This window comes from Parasteatoda tepidariorum, chromosome X2, assembly GCF_043381705.1.
Source record: "Parasteatoda tepidariorum isolate YZ-2023 chromosome X2, CAS_Ptep_4.0, whole genome shotgun sequence".
NCBI classification, from domain to species: Eukaryota; Metazoa; Arthropoda; class Arachnida; order Araneae; family Theridiidae; genus Parasteatoda; species Parasteatoda tepidariorum.
In genome coordinates, this window is record NC_092215.1 from 40,584,687 (window position 1) to 40,604,419 (window position 19,733).

General features: G+C 27.2%; 1 protein-coding gene across 3 annotated transcripts in view; it reads right to left on the reverse strand.

Moving 5' to 3' along the window:
- Nucleotides 1-19,733, reverse strand: part of LOC107449919 (protocadherin Fat 4-like Cad96Ca) — a 116,311-nt gene that overhangs the window by 52,865 nt on the left and 43,713 nt on the right. For all 3 annotated transcript variants that reach the window (XM_016065607.3, XM_016065600.3, XM_016065615.4), the window contains 2 exons: nucleotides 6,582-6,650; nucleotides 5,348-5,556 (listed from right to left, as the gene is read on the reverse strand). In XM_016065607.3, coding sequence (XP_015921093.1) covers nucleotides 5,348-5,556; nucleotides 6,582-6,650 — 278 coding nt within the window. The remainder of the gene's footprint in view (nucleotides 1-5,347; nucleotides 5,557-6,581; nucleotides 6,651-19,733) is intronic.

The following is a 19,733-nucleotide window of genomic DNA, read 5'->3' on the forward strand; positions in this document are numbered from 1 at the left end:
ATATTAAAGGTAATTTTCGTAACTTTTGATTTTAAAAATTCACTTTTTTGCTTCCTAATTTATCTACATAAAACTAGATTATTGTGAAGAATTAAATGTAAATAAAATTCAATTATTGAGTATAGTATTCAATTATTGTATACAAAACTCAACTTCTTTTTAAAACTCGGTTATTATTTTTAAAGCTCATTTATAATGTTTGATAAAGTTATAAAAATGGTATTCTAATAAGTGAATTAGACTAATTTCAAATCTCTTTTTCTTGTTTTCTAGCGTTTTTTGTCATCTCTGATCATTTCTTCGAGGACGCATTACCATTATTTTTATCGTTATTATTATTTTAGTAATTGAATTTACGGATTTCTGATATCATGTAAAACTCCAAAAATTTAATTGTGCGTCAATTTATTCTTCACTGCTGTCAAATTTAAACATTCAAGACATTTTAAAAATATATGAATGTGAATTGTAGAGAGTTAATATTTTATGCTTAATCAACCTTATTGAAACTTCTTAAAACAAGAATTAAAACTCTATTACATTTCCTATTATGCAAATCAATAGCAAAATATAAATTAAGGTGCCTAATTTTTTTCGTGGGTGGTTTTCTTCCCTATTTTTTAAACAACTTCTAGTTTAACAAGTTTAGTTTTACATATATCTTCTTTAATATTTCAGAAAATAAGTTCCCCTTCAGTATTTCTTATTATAACTCAATTAAAAAATTTATATATTAAATTTTAAAAAAAATAAAAAATCGATATTTCTCTGTAAATACCCAAACTTATATATTTTTAATTTTAATTTAAAAAATTATAACCAAATATATTATAAACGACGTTGACCCAATTTTGGGTTAACGACTAATAACAAAACAGCCTTGTAATTTTGAACCCAATCCAGAACTCAAGGGAACTCCTGCATCCTACAGTATTGGGAGAAGACTTCTTTGAAGGAACTAACCCGCATTTGCGTTGCATGGAAAGGAAAACCACGAACACTTCCCGCAGTTAGTCCGGCTGCACGGGGACTCTAACCCATGATCCATCTACCACTAAGGATATTTTACGTCAGCACTGTGGTCGGTGCGAACCGGTTGCGGAATTCGTATAGACCAGCCATGGCTGAGATTCGAACCCGGTTCACCTTATTGGAAGGTGAACGCTCTATCTTCTAAGCCAATACAGCTCTATAAGCAAATATAGGAATCGCATAAGCTAAATCAAATGCAGAAAAGTAAATGTATGCTATTGAGTAAAAGAATTTAAAAATGTATAAATAAATTTTCACGCCAAATCTTAAGTATTCCTTAATTTCTCATTATACTTATATCTTCTCTAAGACTTCACAACCTATTACTACCTCCAATTTTTTTTGCCAATGCTCTATCATAAAATTGTATAAATGAAAAATTATGCAAATGTAGATTTTTATGTCAATATATTTATTACTTTAATTTTTAAAATAATAAAAAAAAATTATTTCTAGCAACAGAAAGAATTCAATGTATGAGAACCTAATTTAGCAAATTCTAAACATGATTATTAAGAATAAATAAAAAAAAATGACTTATTGCTCTTGCACAATATTATCTCCGGCTCAAAATCACCATTATTAGATAAATATCTCAAATCTTCCAGAACCTTACTGGAACTACTTATTGCCCTTCGATATAAATCATATATCGAGGCATCAGATAAAATAAAAAATCGCGGTATTCTAGCTTCCTGTTTTATTCTATTCCAGTCTCTGGACTTAGTCTGACCTCGTTTACCCCTCTTCCAATTACGTTGAAGCACCAACCAATTCGTGCAACAGCACTTCAAACGAAGAAAGAAGAAGCACAAAGACAACTTGTAAGCTACTAGGCCAAAGTTGCTCATTATTCGCTTTATCTTTTAGTGACCGGACGAATTAAATCTTGAATTAGTGACACAGCCAACGAATCGAACATCCTTAGAGGAATCTGTGACTAAAATTAGATTTGCTTTCATGAGCGCAGTTTATAAGTAAATTGGTATCCTAAGACTTAAGTTTTCCGTTTGAAAATGTAAAAAAATAAGTAGTTGTCTAGCCTGGAAATTCGGATTTAAGTTACCGCATCGTTGACAACTAATGAGCAAATTATGGGGAAAAGTTCAGAATCTGTCACATTTATTTTTTTTCTGTTCAAAGTGTTGCCATACTTGTTAAGCTGATGTGTGATATACACTAAGCTGTTTTAACGAAGTGAGAAAACTCAAATAAAGTGATTTAATGGCGTTTATAAACAGTTTGTAGATTTTAAATGCGTTTAGGTGTTCTTTAATGGCTTGTAACTAATAGCATTTTCCTAAATCTTTTATGTACTCAATGTGCACGGGGGGAAAATTCTGGTAAAATTATCATATCGTATATGGTAACTGATAGTTTGTAACTAATCGAATGTAACTGAATCTTTAATGTAAAACAAATACTCCATCTGTACCCAGAAAAAAAATATGATAAAATTACCATACTGTATGGTACTGATAATTCTGGTAAAAAATCCTAATTCTGGTTAATAAAACCAAGATATACGGTATTTAACCCTTTGACGCAGAATTTTATTTAACATATTTTTCATATTATTTTCATTATTTTGTATAAATTTAGGTCAAAATAAGTGGAAAATATTGAATTTAACAATTTAATAATTTTTAGTTATGAAATACAGACGGACACCAATGTCCCTTTCGGAGTTAGAGGTAAAATTTTCCAAGCATGGCTCACTTGATTGATTTTTCAAACATTGTTTTTTTTTTTCAACTTTTCACTTATTTGTATCTAAGAGAGAGAGAGCAATTTATCATTGAAATCTCTTTAATTTGCAAAATCAATTATTGATAAATATTTGAATGATAATGAAAATAATTAATACGTCGTTTTATTTTACATTTTAGAATAAACATAATTTCGAGAATCTAGCAGATTTTATAAGGTTGTTTTTAAAATTAAGAAAAATACCAAAATATATTTTACTTGCAATTAGAGCATTAAAAAATCTAATTTTCTGCAGCCTAAATGCGGTAACTAGTTTAACCATCTTACTACATAAATTTATCATTATTTTTTAACCATAACACGATATTACGGTTCAACTTAAACGTAAACATGTTTCAATTTGCAATTACAATTAGAGATTATAACAATTTCTTACGGTATTGTGATGCAAAATTTAACGTTAAAGCTATATTTCAGACAGTTCATTGCCTCAAAACCTGATGCGGATATATTGCGTCAAAGAACAACACTATTTTTTTAAACAAAGTAACCAACCAAACCAAAAGGTAATCCAAATAATGTTACTGAGTCAGATGCAAAAACAAATGGACGAGATATTTTTGGCTCATTAAATCATTAAATTAAACACTAAGCTATGTTAAACATAACATTTTGACTACAGAAGATCGTTTAATTTGCTATTATTCAGGACATTTACTAATAGTTTTGGTGCACAGATTACACAAATAATATTATGCAATTTTCGAATCATTGCTTCACGTTGTGCAGTGAAATTGTTCAACTCTGCTGTGTTTCCTGTTATTTTACGAATTTTCACTTTCTATATTGTCTTGCGTTATATTTTGACACGTGATTACGCATGACGCGATTTCGTTCAAGTTGAACTTGGTCAATATGCAATAAGTTTTTTAAAAAAATATACGATTTTGTGATCATGCTTGCACTGTAAAAGCTTCCGAATCAAATTAATTTTAAAAGTACTGGCACCATGAGAGCAGCATCTGTAAAATCCATTTCTACCGTAAAATTTTATATCGTAATTTTTATGATAAAATTCATTTACGTAAAAATTACGGTATAAAATTTCACTTAGTTGAACGTAGTGGCTAAGTTGAACGTTGATAGGTTTGCAACATGTTTTACTAAGTTTTAGGAAATTTAAACGGTTTTTGGTCCGGCTTGCACTGTAAAAAACAATCCGGACCAAATTACGGAAAAAAGTACTGAGACCCTGATTGTAGCATCCGTAAAAACAATTTCTACCGTAAAATTTTTATGCCGTAATTTTTACGGTAATGTTTATTTAATTATGATGATTCACTGATTTTCCAGTAAATATTACTGTAAAAATTGTTCAACCTGATTCTATTTCTTGTTCCCTTGCAAATTTTTATATTTTCTAACGTTATATTTTGATACGTGGTAAAGCATGACGCTAATTTGTTCAAGTTGAAAGCAGATGGATAAGCAACTCGTCTTGCTAAGTTTTAAAGTGTAAACAATTTTGTTATCCGGCTTGCATTGTAAAAAAATTCTAAATCAAATTACGGTATAAAGTACAGGCACCATGAGTGCAACATCCGTAATATTCCTTTCTAACGTAAAATTTTATGCTGTAATTTTTACGATAATATTTATTTAATTATATTGATTTAGTGATTTTTGCAGTAAATGTAACTAGAATAAGTACGGTATATCAGATTTTTAATGGATTTTAATAGTAATAATTGATTTTGTGGTAAAAGTACTGGCACCCTGACTGCAGCCTTCATAAAATCAATTCTAATAATTTTAAGGGATTTTATACATGTTGAACTTAATGTGCCATTATTTGTACTATTTTTTCGAATCCAGTTTCACTGTAAAATGGTTTTTACAGTAAAGAGTATTGCCGTATTTAGTGCAGCATTCATAAATTCCATTCATCGTAAAATCAGTTTTTACCGTAAAATTATCTATCATAATTTTTGTATTAATATCTATTTAATCACTGTGATTTAGTGATTTTAGAGTAAATATCACTGTAAAAATCGAATTTTTATTCTCTAAAATTTTATGATAAAACTGAATTTTGCGGTAAAAAGATACTATTATCTTGAGTGTCAGTACTTTGTACAGTAGTTTGAATCGGAATTTTTTACAGTGTGCAGCAATGTTTAAGCGATGTTGAGTGCTAAAAAGACTACGTACTCTGAAAAAAATTATTGGACCAGTACAACTTGATTTTTATTTCACTCAATGCTCTGAAGACCCCTTAATAAAATTCATTAATTAAGATATAATTTAATGGAAAGGGCATTTTCAAATATTTTTTATTTGCTAGTTACTGTTTAAATTCTTTTTATACTAACTTTTTGTATAAGCAACAATAGAAAAATTTATTGCATATTATTCATAATGAATAATATTTTTAATAATAATGGATACTGTCATGCAAACTAAATTAAATTAATAATACTTTTTGGAATTAATAATAATATATAATTAATATTTCAATAATTATTGAGAGGAACTGAATTTAAAAAAAGCAACTGAACCAACTTAATGCTAAATTAAAATTTTATAAAAGAAGCTTTAAACTTACAGGGTCATCCGTCTCTTTTTTACTGCAAGCGACATCAACTAATACCGATGCAAGTCCTGAAACTCCTTCTTTATCAAGAGCTTGTTTTAAAATAAGATTTTTGGTTGACTCTTGAATTCCTACAGGAGAATGTTCAGAAGTTAATGTTAATTCGATGTCGCCATCTTTTGAAGGATCTCCAGGAATGGGTAGTGTTCCAATTAAGCTGCCTGAAATAATAAATTATTTTTTTAATGATGGGTAAATTATACAATTAAAACCTTTACAAAGTTAAAGTGCAAAGATATAAAGCTAAAATGTTTCCAAAAGTCAAACATTGCTTATGACAGATTTAAAATCACTTTTCGTCAATGTTTTTGGTGGAAAATGGTAGTTTAATGAAATAAATTTTAAGGGAAATCTGATGGTTGTTTAGTGAAAAACTAAAACTATTTTATGAAAAAAAAATTTCATTTTATTTTAATAAACTCTGATATTTTGGTAAACAGCATTTAATACTCTATTAAATTTTTAAACGATCAACTTTTTCACTTCGTCGTAATATGATCAACAAAAAAAAAGATCCCAGTGAAATAAAAGTTCCTGATAAATTTGTTTGTTTACGAAATAAAACAATGCTTATTTTCTTTTAAATTTAAATTTTGAATTTAATATCTCATTTGCAAGGTTTTTCTTTTTTCCTTAAGACCAATATTCCTTAAGTTTAATATATATAAGTTTAATATATTAAGACCTTTTTTCCTTAAGTTTAATATATATAAGACCAACCTTAATATATATATATTTAAAATAGTTGGATCATTAGCATCAAAAGACTTACTCTTTTACTTTCAGTTTAAAGCAGCATTATATAAGTTTAGAAAAATATTAATTCTCCCAGATTAAAATCTTTCAAAAAGTTAAGCAAATTATTTTTAAGATTGTCTTTTACCTTAATGACTTAACTTCATTGCAATTTTTAAACAGAAAATTATTTAAAATAGTTAAGTTTAATAATTTGGTTTCAACCATCAACGTCTTAGTAAAAATTTATCAAAAATTTGCTCAGTGACTTTCCTTTTGTTAAACAACTAAATTTCCTTTATTTAATGTGATATTGATTTCCTAAAAAAAGACAACAAATCAGCTTTGAATTAAACATACATTGAATAAACTAAATCTTTTCTACTTTTCAAATTCCTTCAAAATCAAAGCATTTGATTTCAAAAACCAATCTAATAGAAGTACTACTCACCAACTGGTAAATCTTCTTTAACAGTAAAAGTCTCTGAAGAACCACCATTGGATAAATAACACCTATCATCTGAAAACAAATACTCCTTTTAAATTCGGATAGAAGTTCAGAAACAAGCCAATAAGCGTCAAAAATAGATAAATATAAAAAATGCAAATTAAATTTTCATAGACAAGCAATCACATACTGAAAGTAAAAGTTAAATAATGGATATTTTAAAAAAAAATTTATGACATTTTATTACAATTATTCATGAAACATTGCATTTTTATTATATTTTGAGAAACACAGTTGTAGGCCCAAAAAACATTAAACAATAATATATAGGAACCTAAAACAATAATATAGTATATATATTTTGTACGTCAACTCGTGATAGTAATTGCTTGTCATAAAATGTAAATATAAGAAAATATTTTATAACATATTTATATTTAAATGCAAATACTACAACGCATTTTAGCCAAAATATATTTTAAAGTAATTTTTATAATTTTTAGTAATTTAAGATAAAAATTTAAAATCACATGTATTGTGGAGCAGCTAAATAATATAAATATTATTTAATGATGATGTTGTCACTAAATATTTAATTAACAATTTATAACAATAGATTTTTAAAAATTGTGTTCCATTTGATAAATAAAATTTTCTATTCAAAATAGGTCAGTGGTGCTCTAAAAACTATAGATAAATAAGTTCAAACTTAAACCATTTTATTTTTTTATTTCCAAAATACTTTCTATTCACTTCAATAATCCACGCTTAGATGATCAGCTATATTTGCTTACTTAAATTCACTCAAATAAAACGATTGCCCTAAAAAGGTCAACTTTATGAAAGTCCGATTTCGCTTACGTATGTCCATAAAACAGATTTGTCGAATCGCTAAAAATTTCCCAAAAATTACTTTAGATTCGATTGAATAGATATATCAGAGGCCGTGATAAAAATGAAAATAGCAATAATGAGCTATTATCAATTTGTACCTATTAGTTATTTACATCAATTAAATTTATTACTATCAAAACATAATGGGTTATTCAGCATAACGAGAAATTTTGACTTCTGCGAAGAAAAAGATGTCAGTTGTCCTAGAAAATTTATTAAAGTTTGATTTCGCTTGTGTATTACCAAAAAGTATAATTCATCGAAACACGATGAAAATTTTAAAAAATTACTTTTAAATCAGTTTGATTGAAAAAGCAATGTAGCGTTATGGTAAGAAAAATCAATAGTAATGGCAAATTTGTATCTCAATTTCCTCAAACCTCAATTTCCCAGGAGAAACAACTTAATGAATACATGATATCATTTACAAATCATCAAATTATTTACAAATTATTACCACAAAATATACTTGTTTGAACATGAAACATTTCAGGAAAAAATTACTCGCAATTCAATCGAATGTGAATATCAACGCCTGAAGTATATTAATTAATGTAATTACCAATGTATATATTGTAGTGAAAATATTGATAAAGGTATATCATAATGAAGTTAATACGTCTATTAAATATTAATCTTCCTGACCAGCGAAACATATTGAGTTATTTTCCATAAAAATTAAACAAATTTATCATAAATGTTTTAATTTTTTCAACAATTCATTGCAAGCACTACTCTGTGTATTGCTTCAAATATTTATAAACATTAAAATTAAAATACGTAAATTTCATCACCAAGGCTCGCTTCAAGCTTCATTAATTGAATATTTATTTTAAATAATTGGAAAACTCAAGGCTTCAATTATTTAAATATATTTTATTTTCCTATTTTCAATATATTTATAAGTTTACTGTTGAAAGGAGAGAGAAATTCCAGTGATAATTTCAGCAATTTTTTCCACAAGAAGTAACCTCCATTATTAGGATATGTAAGTTTTTAATTTTATTATCGGGATGTGTACATTTTTAATTTCGTTTTTAAGATATGTAAGTTTTTGATTTCATTATCAGGATGTGTAAGTTTTTAATTTCATTATCAGGATGTGTAAGTTTTTAATTTCATTATTAAGATATGTAAGCTTTGAATTTCATTATCAAGATGTGTAATTATCAAGATCTCTTTTCTAGATGGCGTTGCGAGAACTATCAATCTGATATAAATTCATGACAAATAGGCTATGCCTTTGTTAATATTATTAAGTAAAAGCTATTCAATTTTGTTGTTTTTGACCCAAATTTATAATCGTTATATTTATTGTGTGTCAGTGAAATAAACAATTAATAAGCATAAATTTGCTGAATAATTTATGAAGAGTTATGGAACTACGTTTAGAATAAATATTGAAAAAGTTTTTATTAGTTATTACTGAGCCCTAATTAGGATTAACATGAAAATGTTCTAATCAAAGTCTTTTGGAAACGTGATAGTGATAATAAATAGTTTCGAAACATAATTATTTAATTTAAAGTTTCCGAAAGATTCGTGAAGAGCTACGGGACTGCATTCAGAATACATGCTGAAATTCCTTTCATTTGTTTAATTTCCCGATATCTAAATTGACTTTTACTAAATTACTAATTTACTACATTATCATTACTTCTTTAAAATTTACTGTCTATCATTTTTTATAACTGTAATTAAAAACTTTTAATGTTAATCTTTGCTGATACACAAATTCATTAATAGTATAATGGAATGACAGTTTGTCAAAATCATCAAAAAAAGCACAATATCTAATCTTTGACCGAGACAAAACTTACAACCTTGAAAACATATTGAAAACAAACTAAAATATGATAGGTATGGTAAAACACATGAATATAATCCTTCAAAACCGAATACTTTAACGAAGAACATAAAAGAAAGGAAATTGTCCATCTCTCATAAAATGAACTATCCAAAGAATCTACGATATACTAATAATATTATCTTCACTTAAATTTAAACAATGTATTTCTTGGCTTTCATTCCATCATAGCATCATTTCCATCATAGTATCTTAGAAATCAAATGTTGGAACGATCATTAACTACTATCATTCCAATGTAGGAATTCGAACCTATTTATGATCATCCAGGATAAAAGAATCCCAAATTGTTCCGAGAGTATATTCCTGAGAACCAACAAGAATTCCCATTTAGCCATCATGGAACTTATTATGCTCACTATCCTAACTTGATATTATTTAGGACCATCGATATCTAAATTGACTTTCATAAACCATAAATTGCCTTGACTTCTTTAAATTTTATTATGATCGACCACTTTTTTATTACTACTATCCGTTAATCAAAATTCAAAACACTCATTACTGCTATCTAAATTTCTTAACAATAGAATTGAATTAAAGTTTGTAATAATCCACAAAAGAGTAGCACAGAATACTGTACGTTTTGACTGAAGCAAAAGCTACAACCTCGTAAACACATAAAAACAAGCTAAGACAAGGTAAATAACCACGCATGAAACACATGTTAAACCCCTTTAGAATCGAATGCATTAATGATGACTATCAGAGAAAGGATTTTGCTATCTTTCATAAAATGTGCTATCCAAATAATCTATGATATACTAATATAGTTTTTGTTTACTTAAATTTAGACCACCTATTTCTATACCTTTTATTACGAGTCATTACTATCCTAATTTAATATGATTTACTATCATCGATGTCTAAATTGACTTTCATAAATCATAAGTTACCATGGCTTCTTTAAATTTTTTACTACTACTACTTTTTAATTACTACTATCCATTAATTAAAATTCTTAACAATAATCATTACTGTTATCTAAATTCCTTAACAGTGGTATTGAATTAAAGTTTGTTATGATCCTCTAAAAAGTAACATGGTATCTTATATTTGACAAAACAAATTAATTACTACTATCCATTAATTAAAATTCTTAACAATAATCATTACTGCTATCTAAATTCCTTAACAGTGGTATTGAGTTAAAGTTTGTTATGATCCTCAAAAAAAATAACACGGTATCTAATATTTGACAAAACAAGAAGTACAACCTCGAAAACATATTAAAACAAACTAAACTATGATAGGTATGGTAAAACACATGCAAGGTAATCCTTCAAAAATACTTTAATGAAGAACATCAAAGAAAGAATTTTGCTATCTTTCATAAAACGAACTATCCAAATAATCTATGATATACTAATATAGTTTTTCTTTACTTAAATTTAGACCATCTATTTCTATACCTTTATTTAAATTTACTATGAGTCATTAATATCCTAATTTAATATGATTTACTATCATCGATGTCTAAATTTACTTTCATAAATCATAAGTTACCATGGCTTCTATAAATTTTTTATAGTCTACTACTTTTTAATTACTGCTATCCATTAATTAAAATTCTTAGCAATAATCATTACTGCTATCTAAATTCCTTAGCAGTAGAATTGAATTAAAGTTTGCTATGTTCCTCAAAAAAAGTAACACGGTATCTTATATTTGACAAAACAAAAAGTACAACCTCGAAAACATATTAAAACAAACTAAACTATGATAGGCATGGTAAAACACATGCAAGGTAATCCTTCAAAATTGAACACTTTAATGAAGAACATCAAAGAAAGGATTTTGTCCAACTCTCCTAAGGTGAACCCTCCAAAGAAGACAGCAGCATCCACATTGTCATTCATTTCTTGGGTCAAGGACATTTTCACCCAGTAAAGTTTGACAATGGCGTAGAATAGACAGCCATTGTTCTACAAGGCACAACAAAATATACCGTATTCATTGACGCGTTCATTGCTTTCTTTATTTTGGATTAAAAAAAGTTTTATTTCTTCTACAACTCATAACACTCTCTTCCCATACTTCATATAGACTAAATAAAGTTCGAAGAATTAATTTGACGCATATTTCCGACCATTGTTTTGTGGAGAAATAAATATGAGAATGAATATGATTGTATGCTCTCTAATGAGTTTGTGAAATGTAATTCTACAATGTTCAAATGAAACATTTGTAACAAGGAATTCTTTATGGGTGTAAATGATGTTTTAGTTGCTGACAAATGCATTATTTTTGAAGAACATAAAATGATTGCTATTGCGGAAGCTAAGTATATTGAATTGCATTCAAATGCGTCAAAAGTTCTTATCCATTTCTTGAGTTTCAATCAGTATAGAGCAGGGGTGGCGAACCAATGGCACGCGTGCCATTTATGGCACGCGACACAATATCTTGGGCACTCCACCGATCACAATTGTTGTTACACTATGAATTGTTATTACACAAATGTTATTACGCTATAAAGCATATATAACAATTAAATTAAAATTCACAGAAACAAATAAAATAATAAACAATTGTTAATAAAAAATTTAAAATTAATACTAGAAAAACAATTAATAACCGTGAAAAACAAGTTAACAATAAATAATTAGCAAAAAAAATCAACAGTCCTGCTTAAACTAACATCTTACAACCTAATATAAGTTATTGGTCATCTAATCTGCAACAACAGAAGTCACACTGATGTTACTTTAAGTTGAATTGCGTGTATAACTGAGACATTGCAAAATGTATTTTTTTTTCAATGTAAATAAAGAGTTTTGAGTTGATAGTATTTAGTATTATTATTTTCCCAATAATCACGATGTCAAAATTATTTGACGGCACGTCTATGACCTCATTAAGCAATTTTTTAGAAAAAATGGCACGTTGGTGTATAAAGGTTCGCCACCCGTGGTATAGAGTTTAAACTTATTAAAATATAGTTATTTAATACGTTACTGAGAAAAAAAATTGTCAAAACTACCCGAATATGGTAAAATTTACTGTGTTCTGGCTAAATATAGGAACACCAATAAGCTTGATTAATTTTTGCCTAAAAAGTTTGGTAAAACTAACAATAAAATATGGCAATTTATAAGACTGTAATTCGGAAAACTATAATTTCCGGTAAACCGTTACCAGATGAACGGAAAATTTACCGAATGATTTAAATGCCGTATATTTTGGTTTTTCTACCCGATTTATGTTTGTTTTTTGACCAGAAATGCCATCACCATGCAGTACGATAATTGCAACGAAATTAAGAGGCAAGGTAAAGCTATATGCAGAAGCTTTGAGCTAGTCAAATTTTCATTAATAAATTTTAAATTTCAAATTTCAGTAAATAAAAANATAAATATAAATAATAATGTTAATAATAATAAATAATTTTAATAATAATTTATTATAATCATAAATAATAATAATAAGCAATAATAATAGTATTAATAAATGAAAATAATAATTAATAAATAATGATTAATTAATAAATAATGATTAATTGATAAATAAAAATAAATTTTAAATTTTATATTACTTTAATTATTAGTACTATACTTTAATAGCATTATTTCATTTCAAAAGCAAAATTTGAAGAATAATTTCTATTGGATAAAATATTACTATAGGTATTACTGTATACTTTATAAATAATTCATGAAACATAATTTTAAAATGTTAAGATAGAGCATATTTTAAAAGAAATTTTCGACGAATGTATATGATGTTTTAATTGCTAAAATTTTGCATTATTTGTGAAGAACCTAAATTCATTGCTGCAACAGAAGCTTAATTTATTGCATTATATTCTAATTTTAGCCATTTAAGGAGTTTTAAACTTGCAGCACATATTTTTAAATTTATGGCAACAGGTGGATAAGAATTTCATATAATTTGATACCAATAGAGGTCAGGCACGATTAGAATTTGATATCGATTTTCATTTGCGGAAAAAAATAGTTGTTAATAACCTTACAGACATTAAATTTCAGAATTAATATGTAAGAAACAATATTATTCGATGCGTAAAATTTAGTTTAATTTGCATTTATATTAATATTTCAAATTTTGAATTCAAATAATTGAAATCTTAGCATTAAAAATTATTAAGGAAAAATTAAAACAATTTGTTTTTAAACAACTAAATTTGAAATAGCATTTTTATGTACAATATTTTTAAATTAAATTTGTTGTATACCAAACTGTTTAAAATTATAACAGAAAAGTCAGCTATGTTACTTTTTCAGTCATTTTTGTGTTATGCAAGCAAATTATTCAGTACTGATAGCTTTACCTGTTCTATATGTACTTCAATAAATTAATAAAACTATTTCCGATTTTAACCACATTACAAAATGTATTTTACCTTAGGCTTCTTTTTCTCATATCCCAAACTATACTAAATTCATTGAGATTGAGTGGTTTTGGCATGCTTCTTATCTTATATTCCTCGTTTTTGTTTTATCAAAAATTTAAACCTAGAAATTTTTATTTAATTTATGGAAGTACACATAGAGCAGGTAAAGCTACCAGTACAGAATAATTCACGATCGTAAATAGTTCATTTTCTTGCACAGACACTAAACAAACTCTGATAGTTAAGCTGAACAAACTGCAGTAAACTTCGGGTTAAATCGCTCATGTAAATTTTGTCATTTAAGTATGCATAATTTATTCATTGAAAACAATGTATTGCCGAAATAAAATTATCTGCAGAAAAAATTAGCTTTTTGAAAATCTCAAAGAAACGCGGTATTTTTCATTCATTCTCTTTGTCATTAAAACTATTATAAATATTCTCCCTGGTAATTTTTTTTCAAAAATGTAATAATTATAATAAAAAATACGCCAATCAAATAACTTAAAGATCATGGATTATGAAACTTTTTCTAAAACTTGACGATAAGTTTCAATTTAAAGGTTTATTAAGTGAATGATCAAACGTAATATTTTGATTTCAGCATTTAATACATAAACACATTATATGAGTAGTTAAAAGTTAATACAGAAACGTTTTCGCGTAAATAAAAAAACATTTCATTTTTAATGATTTATTAGCTTAAAAAGGTAAATCAAGTTACAGGTATATATTTTTATTAAATAAACATTACGAAATACCAAAATATGCAATAAATATTTTTAACATAACATAAGCCTTTAATCGCTTTAAAAGAAACAATAGTTTTAATAATTATCCTTGTTTTTTACACTCGATTATTTGCAACATATGAACATTCCAAGACGCTTATCAAGACATTCTACTATAAATCAAAGTTTAAATTGATTTTTAATTAAGGTTAAAGTCTTAAACAGAAAAATAATATAGCAAAGTGCAAATTTTATTCTATCATGAAAAACAGTGCATTAAAGTAACATAAATTTGTGCCTAAAATCTCTTAACTTCAATTCTATAACAAAAAGTAAAAGTAATCCTGAATTTTTATTAGGATTAACAACTTGAGAAAGTTTTCTTCAGAAAGTGGGACTTTCTTTCAGCGTATGAACATATAAATGCTTTTATACGATTTATATTTCTTCGGTCAGCAATTTTGCTGTCAGTTAAACACGTAAATGATACCCCTATAGTTTCCTAATGGCCATGACCTTTGTACTTTTTCTATTGTTCCGCTAAGAACAAAAATTTCGGGAAGTGAGAGTGAAAGGCAAATTCTTATTGTCCTTTGTTTTTGATACAATCCACAGTTTCTAATAATTATACTAGAAAAAGTTCGGCCAAAAAAAATAAATCAGTTTAATGTATCGTATTCAAAATTATGAAAGAAGAGGAATCTATAATTTTGAATAAAATGAGCTTCTGTATGAGATGAACCATGATTCTTTATATGATTAATAAAAACAATAACGTGTGAGTAATTAATAAAAAAATAACCGTTTATTTTTCTAACTTCCGCATTCCTTCGAATATGAACTCGAGCAAAAAATTTAATTATTGCTATCGATGGGTTGTTTTATCCTAATAAAAATAAAATTAATAAATTTATCAACTTTGATGTTAATTTTTATATGAAATCAAAAATTTCAGTCAAGTTATGTCTGAGTAAAAATTAAACTAAATTCTAAGTATTAAAATAAATATTGCCGGGAAATAAGGATAATATAAAACAAAATTTTGATTATTTATTTTGTTTTATTTATTTCTTATCTATTCACTTTTTGTAGCTTTATTTATTTATTCATTCATTTCTTGTTTGGTTGTTCACTGACAAACGAACCAACACCAATTTTATGGCAATTAATTGATTGCCATAAAAACAACAGCACCCAAAGAGCTGCTAATTTATACTGTAAATTAGATTTTTTTTTCTTTAACATTTTAAGGAACAACGGAATCTGATATACCGTAATTTCTATAAACAGTATTATTTACTATAAAATCACTGAATCATTGTAATTAAATAAATATTACTAAAATAATACGGTCTATAATTTTCGGTAAAAATGGATTTTACGGGTAAAAGGATATCTAAAGATGATGCACCCCAATGTGCCGGAAGTACTTTTGACTGTAAATTGATCCGGAACTTTTTATAGTGCAAAAGAAGAAAAAATTCAAAATCCCTCTATAATTATTGGAGGGGATTTTAGTTTAGCATTTGAAGACCAAATGTTACATTCGCATTAATTAATTACTTGCACTAATCATAATTAAAAAATTGACAACGTATTATAGTCTCCGAAGATACTTAACATATACTTTTGTCGAAGGATAAAATTTAACAATGCAAGACCTACCAAGGCTTTGTAGATGCCCAAATGCTTGAACAAACAAAAATAAAAAAAAGGGTGGGTAAAGCAACTCAGGAATGAAAGATGGTTATCATATAAAGAAAGGCTTCTAAGCTGAAATTTGTGTCTTGTTGCACGACGAACCCATGCATAGGGAAGTGTTGCCAAGAATCAAAGCAAAATTTTTTATCCACTTCCTCTAAGAAGGTCTCTTAAGATTGAATAGAACAAAACCATAACATAAATTGAAAAGAAAAACTTGAATAAGTACATCCCTGATTAGCGCGTGGACTTCTTCCTCAGATAAAAGAGAAGTTAAGATTCTTCTCTCTATCTAGGTTTTATTCTTAAGAACGTTAGAAGTTGAAGTTAAGTTTTGTTCTTCCTGTTTCATTTAATATGATTTTATTTTATGATTCAATAAGAAAATGTAATCATGATTAGAATACATGTATGAATTTGAATATTGAGAATAATGTTACATAGCTCTATTATTTTTCAAAGTAGAATAAGTAAATAATATAATTTATAATCACTATCAAATCACAATCATTTGATCAATTTTTACAATTCACTCTCTTTTGTTTAAAACTTGAACCCACTATCTTTACATCGGTACTCGAACCCACTTTCCTTTAATCGGTGCTAGAAACCACTGTCATTTGATCAATCTTTATATTGAGATAGAAATATATTTAGTTGAAATTTTAAGTAAACAAATAACAATTTTATTAAAATGTTTTGCAAAAGTAGAGCTAACTAATTTGCACTAATTTGCAGCTTTTGTCACATTGATATTTACCATTATATTTATCTAAATTATGCACTACTTAAATATATTTCAATATCATTGATTTGATACGTTTTGAAAGAATTATGTTAAAATGGTAGGTAAAAATTTTTAATGTTTGTAAATGGTGCATGAAGGACGAACGATTGAGAACAACTGTTTTAACTATTTTAACTATTTTTGTGATTTTTAATGAAATCACAAAAATTCATTGTTTTACGATTGTTTTTTCTTTACGTTTTATTTAATGACTTAAATAGCTTCTAGTTTATTTTCTCTGAAAATTAGCGTAATTCTCAACTGAAAAAGATTTCAAATAAAAGTCTATGTTCATATCATAAATAAAAAGCCCTATTTCCAAAATTAACAAATTTCGAAACCGCTCAAGCGGGAATGATTTATATAGAGAACCCCTTATGAGTCAGAAGCATTGATAACATAGAAAAAATAATGAATATTCACTAAAATAGGCCATTTAATTTTTTCTTTCGATATAAATCATTTATATTCGTACTCTATATTGTATCCTTAAATACACCAGACATGCCTTTTTCCAACTGACAGACAACTAAACATCCATTTACATGAGTCTTATTTAATTTTTTTATATTTGTGTAGTAACTTTAGCAATAATCGGCCGTGCTATCATAGTTCCGTGATAAGATGACGTCACCATTTGAAGGCTGTTTCGTGACAGTTCTCGCTTTCCACCGCGTGAGAATACGACACGGCCCACATTCGAAAGTAAATTTCATACGTAAAGGGTCCTCTTTTGTTTTGACATTGAAATTATTGAGGCTACAAAGATAACTGGATGAACAGGAGGTTTCAAGTACATTGGAAGTTGGTGCAACTAAAAGACCTCAAACTTTTTGGTCAATAAAAATGGCAATCAATGAACTTCTGAAGAGTATAATATTTCTTCTTTTGTGAATTTTACGGGATAACATTCAGAAACTTCACTTTCTAAATAGTTAAATAACTAATTTTGGTGCAGAATTTAGCATAAGTTGTTAGCAGGTTTCTCATTTAATTTAACTGAACATTAAAAAAAATATGTGTTTTAATATACGTGATATTTTTTTAATATTACAATTATTAAATTTAAAAACAATTATTAAAATTAATTAAAAAAATTTCACTATACACGCTTTATTTGTTCTGTTTGCTACAGAGGCTTTTTAATGCATTATTTTTCTTTACTTCTTTATATTTATATTGAATGAATTAAGGCAGTAATTTGAACATAGCATGGCTGAGTTGTTACAAATTGAAATATACTGCCACTTGATTATTTTAAAATATAAATATCTTGCTTTGTTTAACAACACTGAAAATAAATACTCTCATAAAAAAGAAGTTTAGCATTGGGCCATAATATTGTGCAAACTTGTTACAATTTTAATAAGAAAGGGAAACTACCATGTTCCTTTTAAAATCGAACCCTATTATCGAGGAATTAAGTTTAAGATGGTTCAATTTGCTGGATAATTTGGTTCAACTTGGAACCTTATGAAGCTTGCAGAAAATTTACACCATATTGTGGTTTAATACACTCCAAAAATTTCTAGCAAAGAAGGAGTATAGTTGTTGTTATCTTAGGTTATTAAGCCAAAATGTGTGATATTTCTTGTTTTCCAGTGGCACCATCTATGGCCAAGAATTCAAATTTTGTCACACGCGTTTACAGGGAACACCCACACATATACCCATTCATTCATCCCCAGATCATGCTTTTGAGCTGAACCAGAGGACGAACAATCTCCAATTCAGTACCCCCAGAGGTATAGTTTGTTATAGGAACATGAAAGACTTTGTGACCCAACAGATTTAACGCGCACCAGTCACCATTTACTACACGGGAAGTCTTCGGCCGACTGAATTCGAACTCTCGTTCTCACGAACACGAGTCCAGCGCCCTGACAACCAGAGTATCTCGAACCTAGGAATTTAGTACTATCATTTTATTTAAATGAAATGTTAATTCACCTTATCGAAAATCAAAATTAAATGTTCACTCGTAAAATTTGATTAATTTTTGCTTCGCATTAAATTTTTAAAATACTTTTTTCTGCTATCATTAACTATCTCAATTTTAGAGTGCATTAAATCTTAATTTCGTTCAAATTTGTCATACTTTTATTTGGTTTAAAAATGAACTGTACTACATTGCCAATTTATCATTCTTAAAGGTAATTACCAGATACTATGTCTCAACTTTAAAGTTAACATGCTTCAATTTAACACATTAGTAAAGCTTCAATAAATTTGCATGATATTATGAATAAAATTATCGATGTTAACGCTCAACTTTGAAATGATTTTTCAGAAAGTAATTTAAACTCACAATATTTGGAAACTTGAACTCTAAATATTTACTATAAGTTATTTGTAACTAAATATTTACTATAAGTTATATTAATATAAGTTATCTGAGTTTTCAATGCTTATTTTTGGATAAAAAAAAGAACATTCTGGATTAAATCGGCCCTGATTAATTCTGATAAAACCCATAAAATTCTAATACTTCAGATAAATGCCTTTTATTTCGAAAATCTGATAAACAAATTCAACGATTTTAAGCGTATCGGTGGCTATGATTCAGTAAACCTGCTCTCTCAAAAAAATTTGGTTCAAAGTTCAACTTTCATTTTTATACCTTGCACCATAATATCGCACAAATTTGAAACAATCTTAATGAAATATCAAATTAAAGCATGTTTCTATTCAAATTGAGCAATAATATCTTATAATCAAGTTTAAAATTTCACAATAATAAAGTTGCTGAAAACTTGACAATATTATAGCTCTATGCGATTCAAAATTTTTATCAGTGTTCGCCATAGTTCATCTAAGCGAA